At 38.4% G+C, this 14,084-nt stretch overlaps 1 protein-coding gene across 6 annotated transcripts in view; it reads right to left on the bottom strand.

Annotated features, from left to right (window-relative positions):
• The window catches only part of PARD3B (par-3 family cell polarity regulator beta), a 388,514-nt gene that overhangs the window by 186,525 nt on the left and 187,905 nt on the right, over positions 1 to 14,084 (bottom strand). For all 6 annotated transcript variants that reach the window (XM_059853260.1, XM_059853261.1, XM_059853257.1 and 3 more), the window contains 2 exons: positions 9,345 to 9,530; positions 3,223 to 3,393 (listed from right to left, as the gene is read on the bottom strand). In XM_059853260.1, coding sequence (XP_059709243.1) covers positions 3,223 to 3,393; positions 9,345 to 9,530 — 357 coding nt within the window. The remainder of the gene's footprint in view (positions 1 to 3,222; positions 3,394 to 9,344; positions 9,531 to 14,084) is intronic.

Below are 14,084 nucleotides of genomic sequence, written 5' to 3'. Positions count from 1 at the left end.
TGATATAATGTGTTTTTACTGTATATTGCCTCCTCTCAAATGAGAAACTTGAGAGAGCTCTTCAAAACTGCAGTCTGGTTTTGCTCACCATGAAATAACATCCAAGCAATAACAACCATTAAGAATGATGCACAAAAATGAAGATTTTTTTTTATGACCCACAACTGGCTTCATTCAAATTCTCCATCTGGGAGGGCAGCTTGTGACATTGTCAACACAAGAACATGGGCAATGCCAATGGTATTTTTCTGCCAGCCAGCTGGTTCCCTTCTCCCCGAGACTGAGTGCATATGTTCTGATGATCACACACTAGAACAGTTTTGCAAGTAAGGAGTTACACCAAACTCCCAAACGCAGGTCTTCTGGCTAGCAGCTAAACAAACTCCTGTCACACCTCTAGTCAGCTTTTCTTTTGAGACATTTCCTGCCCCCACCCCCATACATGCTATAGCTCCTAATTTATTCTCCTGAGCAGTTGCTCAAAGGAAAAAAGTTGGGGGAAAAAAAATAAATAAAAATCACAGTTTCTAAAGCTGGGACAGACCCAGCAAGACATTTCTGCAGTCATTATTCAGGGAAAACCAAAAACCCACGCCAAGGAAATATTATGGCTAGTTTTCAAAGCAACCTCTATATGTTCTGCAATTTTATATCTGTTTTTTTGAAGTGGGATCCAACTGGCTTCTATTTTTAAACTGCATGTTCATTATGTCAGCAAACGTTATACTAAATATACACAATTTAGAATTCCAAAGTCACATCTACAAAAGAAATGCATGTATCTAACCCATGTTATTTTTAAAATTATGCAAGAGGCTTGATGTATTGGCAAGTGATTGCCTGCAAACCAAGACATAAGGAAGGACAGCATGTTACACCTCCTTGCAACCTGTTTTTCAAGCTTAATAACAAATATAAAATAACATAACTTAAAAAAATAAAATCCTAATAAAATAGTGACAGAATGAATACAATGAAAATCAGCATAATAAAATGGAAAAATTGCACCTCAGAACAGAAATCAGTGCTGGGATGCTCATGGTGACAATATGGCTTCAAATTTAAGCTTAGTGGACAGGCAGAACATGTAACATTCTCGTTGCCTCAGTGCAGATTCAGCCACTTGAAAAGGGTATTTTTAACCTCCATACAGAAACACACACACCCCCCACACAGACACTGACAGTTGTGTTTCCTTTTGTAACTGGAGTCTTTAGTTTACATCAGCTTCCTTAGGTTGTAAAGTCCATGATTACTGCTTTTTTAAACTATCCACTGGAGACACAGCGGGACAAGGAGCCTTGAATTAACAGCAACAACAAATCTGCTTTTTCAGCTCTTTGATAAATGACACAATCAATATCCCAACAACTGATCAGTAACCAACTTAATTCGAGTATTCAGCTTATAAAACATAGCTGTCATGGAAGACCTCCATTAGTGTCCTGCCCAATAAAAACAATAATGCATTTCTAAACATACTCTCCTTCTGCCAAGCTGAGATGCAGTGCTCGGGTAGCTGTTTTGGGGAAAGGGAAGAATGGGCACCAACCCATTTCTGCTGCGGTCTCCAGACTCAAATGGAATTACAATTGAACGCAAAGACTACCCTATAAAAATTAATTCCTGTCTGAAATGAATTTGATTCAATCAAGACCTCATTATGCATTCTTCATAGGGCATGAGTCAAGACTATTTACCTCCTTCATACATCTGGATAATATTCAAAACTATACACTTAACTATAAAAAGCAGCCTCATACTTTTACTAGGTCAAGCTGATGTTGGATTGGAAGCTTTTTAAAAAGAAGTAGTTTCAGCTTTAGCAGGACTGAACTTTCTTTGAAGGTGAGCTATCTTTCTTATATCCCAAAAGTGCACAATAAATATAACATATACTTCATAATTCTTCCTTACAGCAGGATGCTGTCACATGTAAAAAGAAAGCAAAAATGCTTTTTCCTCTAATATCTTACAGAATTGCTAATGGATACTTTTCATATTTTCCTGGCACAATTTACATTATGAGGCTTTCCCAAAGTGTCCTCCCAACAAAGTAAGAGCGTAATATTTGGGAAATAATATATTTCTAAATCCATTTCTCAATCAATAAATGATGGTAGTAAATTACATAGAAAGTTATCAGAAAAACATTTAGAAGTCAATTAAATTAGAAGACACCTGCATCCTCTTCCTGCCTCTGGAATTTTACGCAAATACAGCCAGAAACATGACTGTTTTTAAAATGTTCCAGTAGTGCTCATTAAATAAGAAGCTTGAAATATCTTGGAATTCTACAATGAGATTTATGACAACCTTTTACACCCCAAATCTACTTATAGGTAGATTTTAAAGAACTCTACAGGTATTTAAAGCTTTTTAAAAATATTGCTCAAGGGTTAAAATTAAAACTGGGATGAGTAGAAAAGGCAGACAGTATACATGTATATTATCTATGTAAAGATGAGAAAAGAGTGTGCATATGGGTGTGCATGCATGAATGAAAGAAGGAGAAAGGGAGATCATGAAATCAATCTTTTCAAAATAAGAAGTGACAGGCAAACATCAATTTATATAATGTCTAGAAAACATAATAGTTAAAAATGTCTTTCTTTCCTTATTTTGTTGCCTTACTTAAACAGATTTTATCTTAATCAACTCAGAAACGCATCCTGAAGAAATCTTCATCTGACCAGGAAAAAATATTTAACACCTTGAAGGTCAAGAGGAGAAAAAAAAAAAAAAAAAGGGCAAGTGCAGAAAAACACACGCAAAAAAATACATTAAATACTAATGAAAAAGAAAAAGCAAGAGTAAAGCAAAATCCTACTCACACTACAATATTCAGGCCTCTGATTATAACAACAAATGAAATCAGAATCATTTAAATTGCCTGTATCCCAGCAAATGCCTTGAGGAGGCAGCAGGCAGTCAAAACTACATCAATATATTAATCCTAAATTAACTTTTTTTTGGAATTCTATTTTCTTTTGTTCCAATACTTGTTGAATCAAAATAAGAAGCAACTTTTAGTCTAGTCTCAACAAGCACAGCAAGACCAGGAGATATCAACCAGAAACAATTTGTGAGTTCTCTCTCCAAGGGAGAATTAATTCTGCCAGGAGAAGCTCTCCGTGACCAAGACTCGAGCCATCGTCTCTTCCGTGCAAAACCACTGGGACTGGGACAAGACTGATCTAATAAATGCCTTTACTGCCTCACCTCAGTGTGCACCTCCAGCCTGCGGAGCACGACCAGCTGGATCCTGCCCCGGATGTTGCCCTCCATGGACATGGAGCGCCTGAGGGTTTCCATGGCCTCGTGGTTGGACTTGCCCAGGAGCGACTCCCCGTTGACGGCAACCAGCTGATCGTTCACGCGCAAGCGACCGTCCTGCAAGCAAAACACAAAGGCAACTTCAAATACCCCAAGAATTATTAAGCAGAGGTGCTACACATGGGAAAGCACGATGCAGACAATCAATCAGACATTGCTCCTATAACTTAATAAATAAAAGAATGGACGGTGCCAGAAATAACTTTGTTTCCAATTGTCTCCCTCTATTCACTACACTTTTGTAAAGAGTTCACACTGCAAATATAAATATAGGTATTTATGCACAGAGTGCTGTTTTTCTTGCATTTGCAGTTCATTTATATCAGTTAAAACAATTAAATATTTAAGGAAAAACCAAAACCAAACACGCAAAACCAAAATAATACAAACCACAACAAAAAAACCCAACCCACCCACCCCATTCTCAAAAAAAGGGAAAAGAAGCTTTTTGTTAGTTTCAAGGGCCTACAATATAACTATTAGTACCCACACTGCGACCACAAAGGAGTGCTACAATGTATTTTTCATGCATTATTATCTGCTATTAAGATCTGGCAAGAAATAGCTCAAAAAATTTTGTCTTACAATCTTATAGGTGTGCATCTTGTCACAATTCTCATGCCATCACATGGGCCAGCATCCTCAGTACAGAATGGTCACTAAAACTTAAGCATCCTCACTAATTAATGCTATCCCTATTTTACAAGACCCAAAACTGCTGCCAATAACAAAATTAGGGTTGAGCCATATCAGGTAATCTATGCTTTGAAAAAGTAAGTCAGCTTCATTTGCCAAGGTGACATTTGTGGGTGTAATAAAATTGTGGACACTGCTATTTTGTGATTTAGGAGTCCTATAGCTGTTGTCATTATGATCTGTGATTTATTTCCTTTCATAAAACAGCATGCTACAGACATTTCTCTCTAACCAGAAAATAAGATCTACTTAATTGAGACAGAGGAATTTCTTTCAAAGCTTGTCAAGTTCACAATCATCAGGCTGGTATCAGACCTCAAACAAGGAGGAGAAGTAAAAAACCAAAGAAGTCTGATATAAGGTGGTGAAGAAACAATAACAGGGAAGATCCTGCACAGAAATACAGCGTTTAGTTGAGTCTGATTCAAAGGATCAGCACGAACTCTTCATAAGGCACTCATCCAAATGGTTTACATATTTCATGCATCCGAGTAATACAAAATACATATACTATCTGATTTCTATTTTTTCTGTAACTAAGATGTTCAATTCACTATTCTGCTACTGCTGCCAAGTCTAAGTTATTTTTGAGTGAGTTACAGTAGCTGTGACACACCCAGCTTTATTGTTATTTTTGTTGGAACTGCATATCATCATTACTAGAGCAGAGTACAGATAACCACAAAGCTGAAAAAAAACAGTATATAACAAAATCTAAAATTAACTGAGACAAACAAGAAGATGGAAAGAAATAATTAGGAGATGAGTTACGCAGAGAAGGAAAATTAAGAGAAATAAAACTTCTCTTGAGAGGGTGTGGGAATGGAGGATAGAAAATTGAGAGACCATTTGGAGGATATACTGAAACCCCTCCCACCTCTCTGCCGAATATTTTTATGCTAACTTAGATGTACAAACAGCCAAAGGCAGTAAGTTAACCTCACTCTTTCTCTACATACAAATGATACCATCACAAGAGCTAAAGTTTAGGGAGACAAGGGTTAAAACTGCTGAACCAAAAATTTTATTATTTGCACGTGTTGTAATTCCTCTGTGTCCAATCAAGATTTGCTGAAATGAATGGAGCTATTCAGAGGAACAGGAGTTTGAGGAAAAAGATACTTTATTTTTTGTAAATTTCTATAAAACTTCGAAAATTTTACAGGCCCTCATGTCCTCCCTCTATGGTCCTACAGTTTCTTGGATTACTGTTTTTCCTTTCTGGGAAAAAAAAAAATCATGCATTAAATATCTGTTAAAGTTTGTTTCTAAAGTCTATACAAATACAATGCCAAATGCATCTTGTCACGACTACATCAGCTAAAGTATGCAACTGTCCTGAACACAGCACATATTTCTAAAAGAATCACTGAGCCTCACGAGGTTCTGTATTGACCCAATTTTTAATTTTCCTTGTAGTAAAGTATGAGACTTTATTTATATTTTAATTACACTACTTCTTAAAAGGCTTCTTTTGATACACCCTCCCTTCTTGGCCCTCTGTTATGTGCAGCATTTAAATGAAAAATTCAACTTGAATTTGACACTTCAATTGTGATAGAAGAAAAAAAAAAGTGCACCATTCATTAATATTGATCAACCACACTTGCTAAGTCACCTGTACAAGCCAGGCTGGGAGATAGCTGAATGCTGTTTTCACACAACAGGCAGAAGTTACTTTACAGAAAAACCTTTTGCCTTTTTAGAGACCAGGAAAAAAAAAAAAACCCACGTCTAAACAGTTTCCAAACACAGATTTTCACATCCCTTGTGTTATGGCCTGGTTTGGAAGCCTGAACTGCATGAAAATCTGCTTGGCTCAAAACAAGCTAAATGTTGTTTTAACACGTTTCTTCCTTCATCTCTGAGAGGTAGGTTTCTTTGTGGCTTTTGAGCAGGAAAACAACATTTGGCATTTCAGCAGAACAGTTTTCAAATGCCATCTCTGGAACTGCGAGTGAGCTATTCTAATAGAAGCTGATGTTACTCTTCCCTCACTTATTAAAAAAACGCTGGGTTTTTTATGACAACTCACAGCAAGGGGCAGGATCCACCACCACATGGCTGCCACGTTCTTCACAGTCATTCACAACACTCCCACTATTTAAGTAGAGCAGGAAGATATAATGCCATGATCTTCAGGGACTTACCTTTTTAATCAAGGCACAATAAGCTATTTCCCTTATCACACCAATGACATTCCTGTCAGAAATGCCCTAATGGCAATTATTGGAATTATCCAATTTCCCCATCCATTGCACACAACGAGCAATGTTTATTGCAGCACTCAGGAGGACCAAGGATGTTCGAGCTACGCCACTTTCATTTGAACAAATGCACACATAGAAAATATTACATTATTTCTTGTAATGGCTCTATTTCAGCTGCAGTGGATTGCAAGTACCTGATCCTCAGGAATGCGTTGTAAGTGAAAAGCCAAGATGTCTCGAGGTGAACAAAGCTGAAATCCCCAAAGTTAGGGGGAACAATGATGCATTTAAACTCAGTCAAATAATCGTTTTCTTCACGTGAAAGGCTCTGCATAAGTAAAAATATCAAGTATTCCAGTAACCTCTATCTTAGGGAGGTTAAAAAATAGATACTTCAAAATTACAAAAGAAGTTAAGAAGGGACATAATGGTTCAATCAGCAAAAGCAACTGGTTTTATTCCTGTGAGACAGTGTTAGAGTACAAACCTGGAACTTTTAAGGCATTTTTATTTTGTTTGATTTTGTAGGCAGAGCATTAAAGAGGACTGACTCTTACTGTAGCAGGTATGATGCTACAGGCATTGACATTTTATAAAACCTTTAGCTAGGACAAAAGAAAAATCATAAAAGATAGAATTAAAAATACTTAAGTTTTTCATTGTGATTTTTAAAATGTCCCCTACTACACTTTGCAATGCCACTAACACATTAGAGCTAGATTAATGTGTTAATAAATATCAAAAAATTTAAAAATATTAGCTTCTCTTCAGACCTTAGATCAAGCCAATAACAAGAAATGGTAACCAAAAAAGATGGTCTGCATCTCACAGTCTACTCTACATTCTAAGAAACACATGGGTAAAAGAAATTTAATGTCTCAAAACCTTGATACAGCATTAGAAGGATTGAGCAATTACTTTATCAGTGAAACAAATGTGTTGAAATTGTATGTATTACATTTATTCTTCTGAGGACAAGCAGTGACTATATGGACAAGGGGATAAAGTTCATACTTCTATCAGCATGATACACCAATATAGAAAAAAATTAAATTCTAAATGCAGAAGTGATAAATAGTGAGAGAACTCTCATGTCAGTGGGATTAAGATTTCCGCCTGTGACAGTTTCCCAAGAAAACAATGTACACTGAAAAGCAAATGCACATGTCTTAATCCATAATAATCCATTTCAGAGAATACCAATGAATAGCATGGGAAAAGGCTCTGGACAACTACCAGCTGGAAAAAAAAGGCTTTTTATTTCAAAACTTGCTCCAAGAAAGGATTTAAAATAAGGACAATAGGACGAATCTTTAAATATTTATGCACAAATATGTGCGCACTTTTAAGCTTGATACAAGAAATTTTATTAATTGTTAATACCCACTGATTAGGTTATGTTCTATGTAAAGGTCATTAGACAGAAGAAAGCCAGCTGTTCTCCATGCATTACACAACAGTAGATTTTGAGTCTTAAAACACTGCCAAAATGACTGCATTCTGTGAGCACTTGCACACAGGACAGGGTCTCTGAACAGTTCTGGTTGAAGCCAGAGCCTCAGCTACTGTCTCATTTGCTCTGGAGGCTACATTCAGATCCACTACCACAACACAGGTCTAATTGCTGGAGGGGTTATAATGAGGTAGAATGGAGAACAGGTCACAGGACTACAGGCCATCACAAGACAAAATAATCTCCCAGTCATGGTGTCTGTTTACTCAGGGGTGAGCACAGAAGTCCTGCTTTAGTAGTCTGCAGACATCTCAAACCAAAATTAACTGGTATGAAATGAGGTGCTGTGGGGGAACAGAGAGTAGCAAACATACAGAGAAGAGGTTGTCTTATGGGTCTGGGATGTGACAAGTCAGGCAGCCAGCCCACTAATATGAAATATGGCTCCACAGCTTGGCTATTCAAAACAAGGAGTTTATCCATGGCAATGCATTGTCACTGCAACTGGTGTGGACACGGAGCTGGGAAAACAAAGAGGGCAGCCTCATTTCCACAGTAAAATAAGTCATACTCTGCAGGAGACATGCACATGAATTGAGTTTATCCAGCCCTAATTTGGCCAAATGTGTGTTAACTCAGTTCTGGTGTAATCCAATCAGATGAAGATCCAAGCTTTGAAATAACTGTGAGACTAGGAAAGGTAAATAACAGAAGCAAGGAACTATTAAAATGTTCTTATGAAACCTAAAACCTTGATTATTGCTATTTGCTAGCTGCTGTAAATAGATGGTCATTGAAATTTTAATGCTGTGAATTGTCTTACTCAGCAGGCTGATGTCAGTAGAGCAATTTACATAACACTGAATTAAAAGGTATTTTTACAGAAGGGAGAACTGCAAGGAATTGCTGAGATAAAAGACAAAAATTACATTATGGTTTTACAGGTGTTTAATATACTAGCTCTGAAAGATTAGGTAATTTGTTTCCAATTCAGAGAAGTTACTTTTTCCAAGTTTTATTTGGGGCAAAAAAATGCAATCAACAGATTTCCTCAAGATTAGACAGTACCTCAAATACTTTTTAATGATAAAATATACAACAGTCCTTGTACAGTGCTTAGAAGGAACAGAACAACTCATAATACTGTCATTTACCAATTTAATATTACCAATTCAATCCACCTCAGGAATAACTGATAATTCTGCACAACTGATGTCAAGCTCTGCCACGACACATTTTTAATACAGTAAAAAAAATATTCTGAATAAAAAAAGAAGAAAATTATGAGAATGTATTTATAGGCGCAGTTATAGGTATCAACTTCTCTGTCACTGAGCCAACCAAACTTTTCCTGTAGGCTGTGGGGAAGCTGGAAGGCATCCTCTACTCATACCTATCCTTATCCTTCACCATTTCCTGCAGCATCCAAATGTTCCCTAAGGTTTGCACCATTTCATTTTCACCTTGGCAGATTTTGTTGCTTCGCACACAACCTCAGAAACCACGAGACAAAATGTTATATTTGTAGTTCACCCAAAGGAATGAGTGACAAAGGTATTTACACCTAGAATGCTTCTCTAGCATTCAGCCCTCAACATAGAAATGCCAGTATTCTAACACACCCAGCTCCTGACGTGCTTCTTCCATACCTTAAAAGCAGCACCTCCGTGAATAACTGATTTGATGAAAATCCCAAGATCAGCTCCTGTCTCCCGAGATTTGTTGCCTTTCAAGCTCACACCAAGTCCAGCAGAGCCAGAATCATTCAGAGGAATCTCAAAGGTCAGCTGCTCTGTGGTTTCTGGAGAAAAAATACTGCAGTTTGGCTCTCCTTTCTGTTGGAGAAAACAAGCATGAAAATAGGGGTGATAGGTCAGCATGAGTAGCGTCCACAGAGCTGAACAATTAGAAATAGTCCTCTTTTCCAGAAAATAGCTGGAAGAAACAACTTTATAATCAACAGTGCATTTAGCTAACATTTTGTCACGAGATCTGGCTTAAAATGTTATGCCTAATGATACCTGGGAATATGCTTAAATAGAAGGTAAAATAGCTTAGTTCCACATGATATAAAACTAATGTTGGAGCAGAAAGTAGAAAAGACGTTTATACACAGCTGCATTAAAAATGTAAGCCATAAAACTCTCAACATCTTTACATGCAGCTCACAAACTATAATGACAGTTATACTGTTAAATCCCATTCCCCTTTGAAAATTGAGTTTCATCCTTAAAAAATTATCCTTCCTTTAAACCTGTCTGCAGAGCAAAGCTGGTGTAACAAAAGCAAAGGTGAAAATTGAAAGCACAGTAACTTATTCTGCACTAACTCCCTTAGTACATACTTTGATTCCATAGAGGTTTGATTGCTCCTTTTTCATTCTGGTATAGGTTAATCCCAAGATTTTCTCTAGATTAGAGAGCTGTTTACAATACTGTCAAGTCAAGCATACACAGCTACAGAATATCAGAAAGAACTTCCTTTTACTGTACACTGTGTGTGCAGTTTTGTAGGGCTGTCTGTTGCTGGGCAGAGGGGAAGGGGGTGTGGTTGTCTTTTTAAAAGCAGGTTAGAATCATAAAATTATATAAAATTAAAGTTTTGCCTGAAATATTTATATTGGCACACCTCAAAAACAAAACAAGGACAAGGAGACCGATTATGGAATGAAGTGTGAAGTGTTCATGGAAAGTGCTAGTGCAGAATGTTATGCAACACATTCAATTTCATTTCATTTTTTCTTCTCCATATAACTCTAAGACAATTAATAAGCTTTTGTTTCTTGACATTGGGACATTTTCTATTCATTGAAACAGTAGTATTAAAGAATTAATAGGAAAAAAAAACCATGAAAAGGAAGCACACAGACACAAGCTGAAAGATGACTGACTGCTGCTTCTAAAGGCGCCAAATTCTTACATTAAATTATCAAGTAGAGGCCACATGCAATCAGTGCAGTAGCTGGGCCACTTCTCTTCTTCCCCAGTGAGAGATCACCTCCAGGACTGAAGCTGCAGCACAGGCAGTACCAATGCAATTGTCAGCAAAGGTGACAGCAGTGCAGATGGTTCCTCAGCAATTGAGTACACCTGTGCATTCAGCTATCATGCTGTCTGATCAACAAAAGTATGACCCCAGAACTAAGGGCAGAAATTAATATCCTGAAGAAACAGTAACACCTAAGTATACTTGCATTTATTTCAGATACCCTTTCACTGATGAGGAGCAACCACTGGTTAGAGAGGAATCACGTCAGCCAGAAAACTGACTATCAAACTCAATCGCAATATGCACCATGTTTAAATTTTTCCTGGAATCTAACTACATGACATTAAAGTCAATACAGTTCACCTAACTGCCAAATATAAAAATGACAGAGCACCAATACTGACAACTGTCTTAATACCAGCATTCAGCTCCAGTACCAAAGTTGCACATTTGTGCCTCTGCTTTCGTTCACCAGAAGTACAAGAGTTCTCAGCTACCCACGTCTGTCACTTTTATTTCTTAGCTTTGGATATGGACATCCTGAACATAACCCCCCCAAAGCCTATAGATTTGTAAAAACTGTGAGAAATACAGAATGATAACTTGTAAACACTCCTCTTCCTTCAGAAGAACCAGTGAGAGGAAAAAAATATCTCTACTGGCCTACTAACATAACCATTTTGTGTTTAACTTTCTCAGGGTTTTAGAGAAAAGATTTTCTGCCAAATCTTTTAATCTTTTTCAACTTGCACATATTCTTGTCAATTGATTCTGAGCTCTTAGATCAGAACTCTACTCAACTGGCACATCCTGTCAAGAACTGGACAGAAGCAATTCTTCTCAGGGTCTCAGACACGTGATGACTCCTGCCTTTAGGACAGGACTTGGTATTACTGTCCTGTTCCTCCAGGCAAGCAGTTCCTGTGGGTTTCTGCTCTCCTTCCACTTCAATCTGTGACATCTGCACTAGATTTGCCTCTTCTCTATGTCAATACAGTGGTTGTGTCTTTGCCCATATCCCAAGGAAGGCAGTGAGGGGGCTGTTAGCACAGGACATAAAGCTCCCAGTGCTCCTGCCTGTCTTAACCAGAGCAGTCACAAATTGCTTTATAGCACTACCTCAGTACAAACTAGGACTTCATATGAAGCTGAATTTGGTCACCCAACAGAGCTGTTTGGTGTTCTCCATTTCCCAGCTTCCTTTAACATAATTATGCTGTGCACCAGAGCTTGTTAAGTAACCCACCATATCACTCTATGCATGCCCAGGAGCGTTCAGCAAAACTCCAGACAAGTACAGCTAACTTTTGTCAGTATTTAATTTCCTATGTTTTCCTTATTAAATTGGAATCTGTGACATTTGTCTACCATTTTCCTTGCTACAAAATTTCTATCAAATAGATCACTTAATCATATCAAAAGGTCAGTAAATTTAATGTAAGCTGCTTTTACCTATTACTGGAAAACGCGCTAATATTTTTTAAAGTCCTTCACAAGTTTCTTGTTCAACATAGTCCAATCATCCCAAACACCTCTCCTTTGCATTATTTATATTCAGCTTTATCCAAAGATCCAGCAAAAGCTGATTTTAAAATAATGTTGAGCTTTGTGGAATAGTAGTATCAAAAATTTGTTACCCATGATGGAGGTTGAAAGTCATCAATTCAAAGATTTCACAGGGATGGGTAAGAGGAGAGGAGATGCATATCTACAAGTCAGTGATTAATTCACTGTAAGGAAAGTAAACTCTGTCTTTACTTCCTTAAAATTTTCCTCACCTACTCATTGTACAGCATCTAGTAAATGCCTGGTAGTAAGTCTACAGCACAAGACTATCTGGTGCAAATACAAAATTGCAAATTTTATTTGCCGGAGAATGTGAGAAGCAGCAGAAAGGAGGAAAACCAGAGCAGAAAAAAAGGATGAACAAAACCTAGAAGATTGATTTCATCTTATACTTTCTAAATGTTTTCAAATAATTATCCTGATCATAATGCTCTTCCCAAGCAATACCTTTTCACTGATGACAAAAAGAGCTCCAGCCATCCTTAAGTTAACAGCTCATCAATTAACTGCTTCATTTAGGCAACTAATTTAATGAATGATGGCCTCTGTTCCTAGAATATGCAGGTATGAATATTAAATGCTGACAGTGGCTCACAGAGCTGGATTCCTACTGCTTCTATTTCCCTGACTTTGCTAAAACATCACCCCAAGACATTAATACTTCACAATATAGCAACCACCATCAGCTGAATTATGGTCTGGTGAAGGAAACCCTCTCCAACGCACTAAACCTTGAATTCTATTAGAAACACTTCTTACCTCAAGATCATCCTAGAATCTGAACTCACTCAAACACAGAATGAATGAAATGAGCTGCAACACAAATATGTTTCTAGCCTGGAAAAAACTTACAGCTTGATGTTATAAATTACCCAGTCAACAACCACATAATGTATTTTCCATAACAAATGTATCATACCCCAGCAGTTTAGGAATTAAACGATAGTACAGCATTGAAGCTATTCCCTACAGCAGACACAGGAAAGAGCTCAATTGTAGCAGGGTAAACAAGAAATCTTCACATAAATCGAAGTCCAGATAGCTAAGTGGTGATCCCACAGGATGGTTAGAGCTTTGAGATGGCCTGGCCTACAGACTCTGGGACTTTCACACAGTCCCAGAGTGGTAAGGTTGGAAGGGAGACCAGTGGGTCATCAGGCCCAACGCCCCTGCACCAGCAGGTTCATCCTGGAGCACAACAGCACAGGATTGAGGCTCCACAACCCTGAGCTCCCTCAGCCTTTCCTCATAATAGAGATGCTCTAGTTCCTTCATCATCTGTGTTGCCATCCTCTGGACTGGCTCCAGGAGCTCCATGTCTCTCTCGTGCTGAGTAGCCCAGAACTGGGCACAGCACTTCAGATGTGCCTCACCAGGGCTGAGCAGTGGGGCAGGATCACCTCCTGTGACCTGCTGGCAATGCTCTTCCTAATGCACCCCAGGATCCCATTGGCCTTGGCCACAGGGGCTCACTGATGGCTCAGGAACAGCTCATTGCCCACCAGGACCCCCAGGTCCTTTCCCACAGAGCTGCTCCAGCAGGCAATTCCCAGCCTGTGCTGGTGTGTGTGGCTGTTCCTCCCCAGACGTGGGACCCTGCACTCACCTTTGCTGAATTTCAGAAGGCTCCTCCCTGCCCATCTCTCCACCCTGTCAGGGTCCTTCTGAAGGGCTGCACAGAACTCAGGGGGATCAGCCACTCCTCCCAGTGAACCTGCTGAGGTGGCATCTGCCCCTTCATCCAAGTCACTGATGAATAATGGGCCCAGTACTGAACCTTGGGGGACACCAAGGCATCCAATGAGACCCTGTGTCACTGTTCAGCCAGTTTTCAA

Source organism: Haemorhous mexicanus, chromosome 8 (genome assembly GCF_027477595.1).
Source record: "Haemorhous mexicanus isolate bHaeMex1 chromosome 8, bHaeMex1.pri, whole genome shotgun sequence".
NCBI classification, from domain to species: domain Eukaryota; kingdom Metazoa; phylum Chordata; class Aves; order Passeriformes; family Fringillidae; genus Haemorhous; species Haemorhous mexicanus.
Note: the sequence above shows the minus strand (reverse complement) of the source record. Positions and strands in the feature narration are given on the sequence as shown.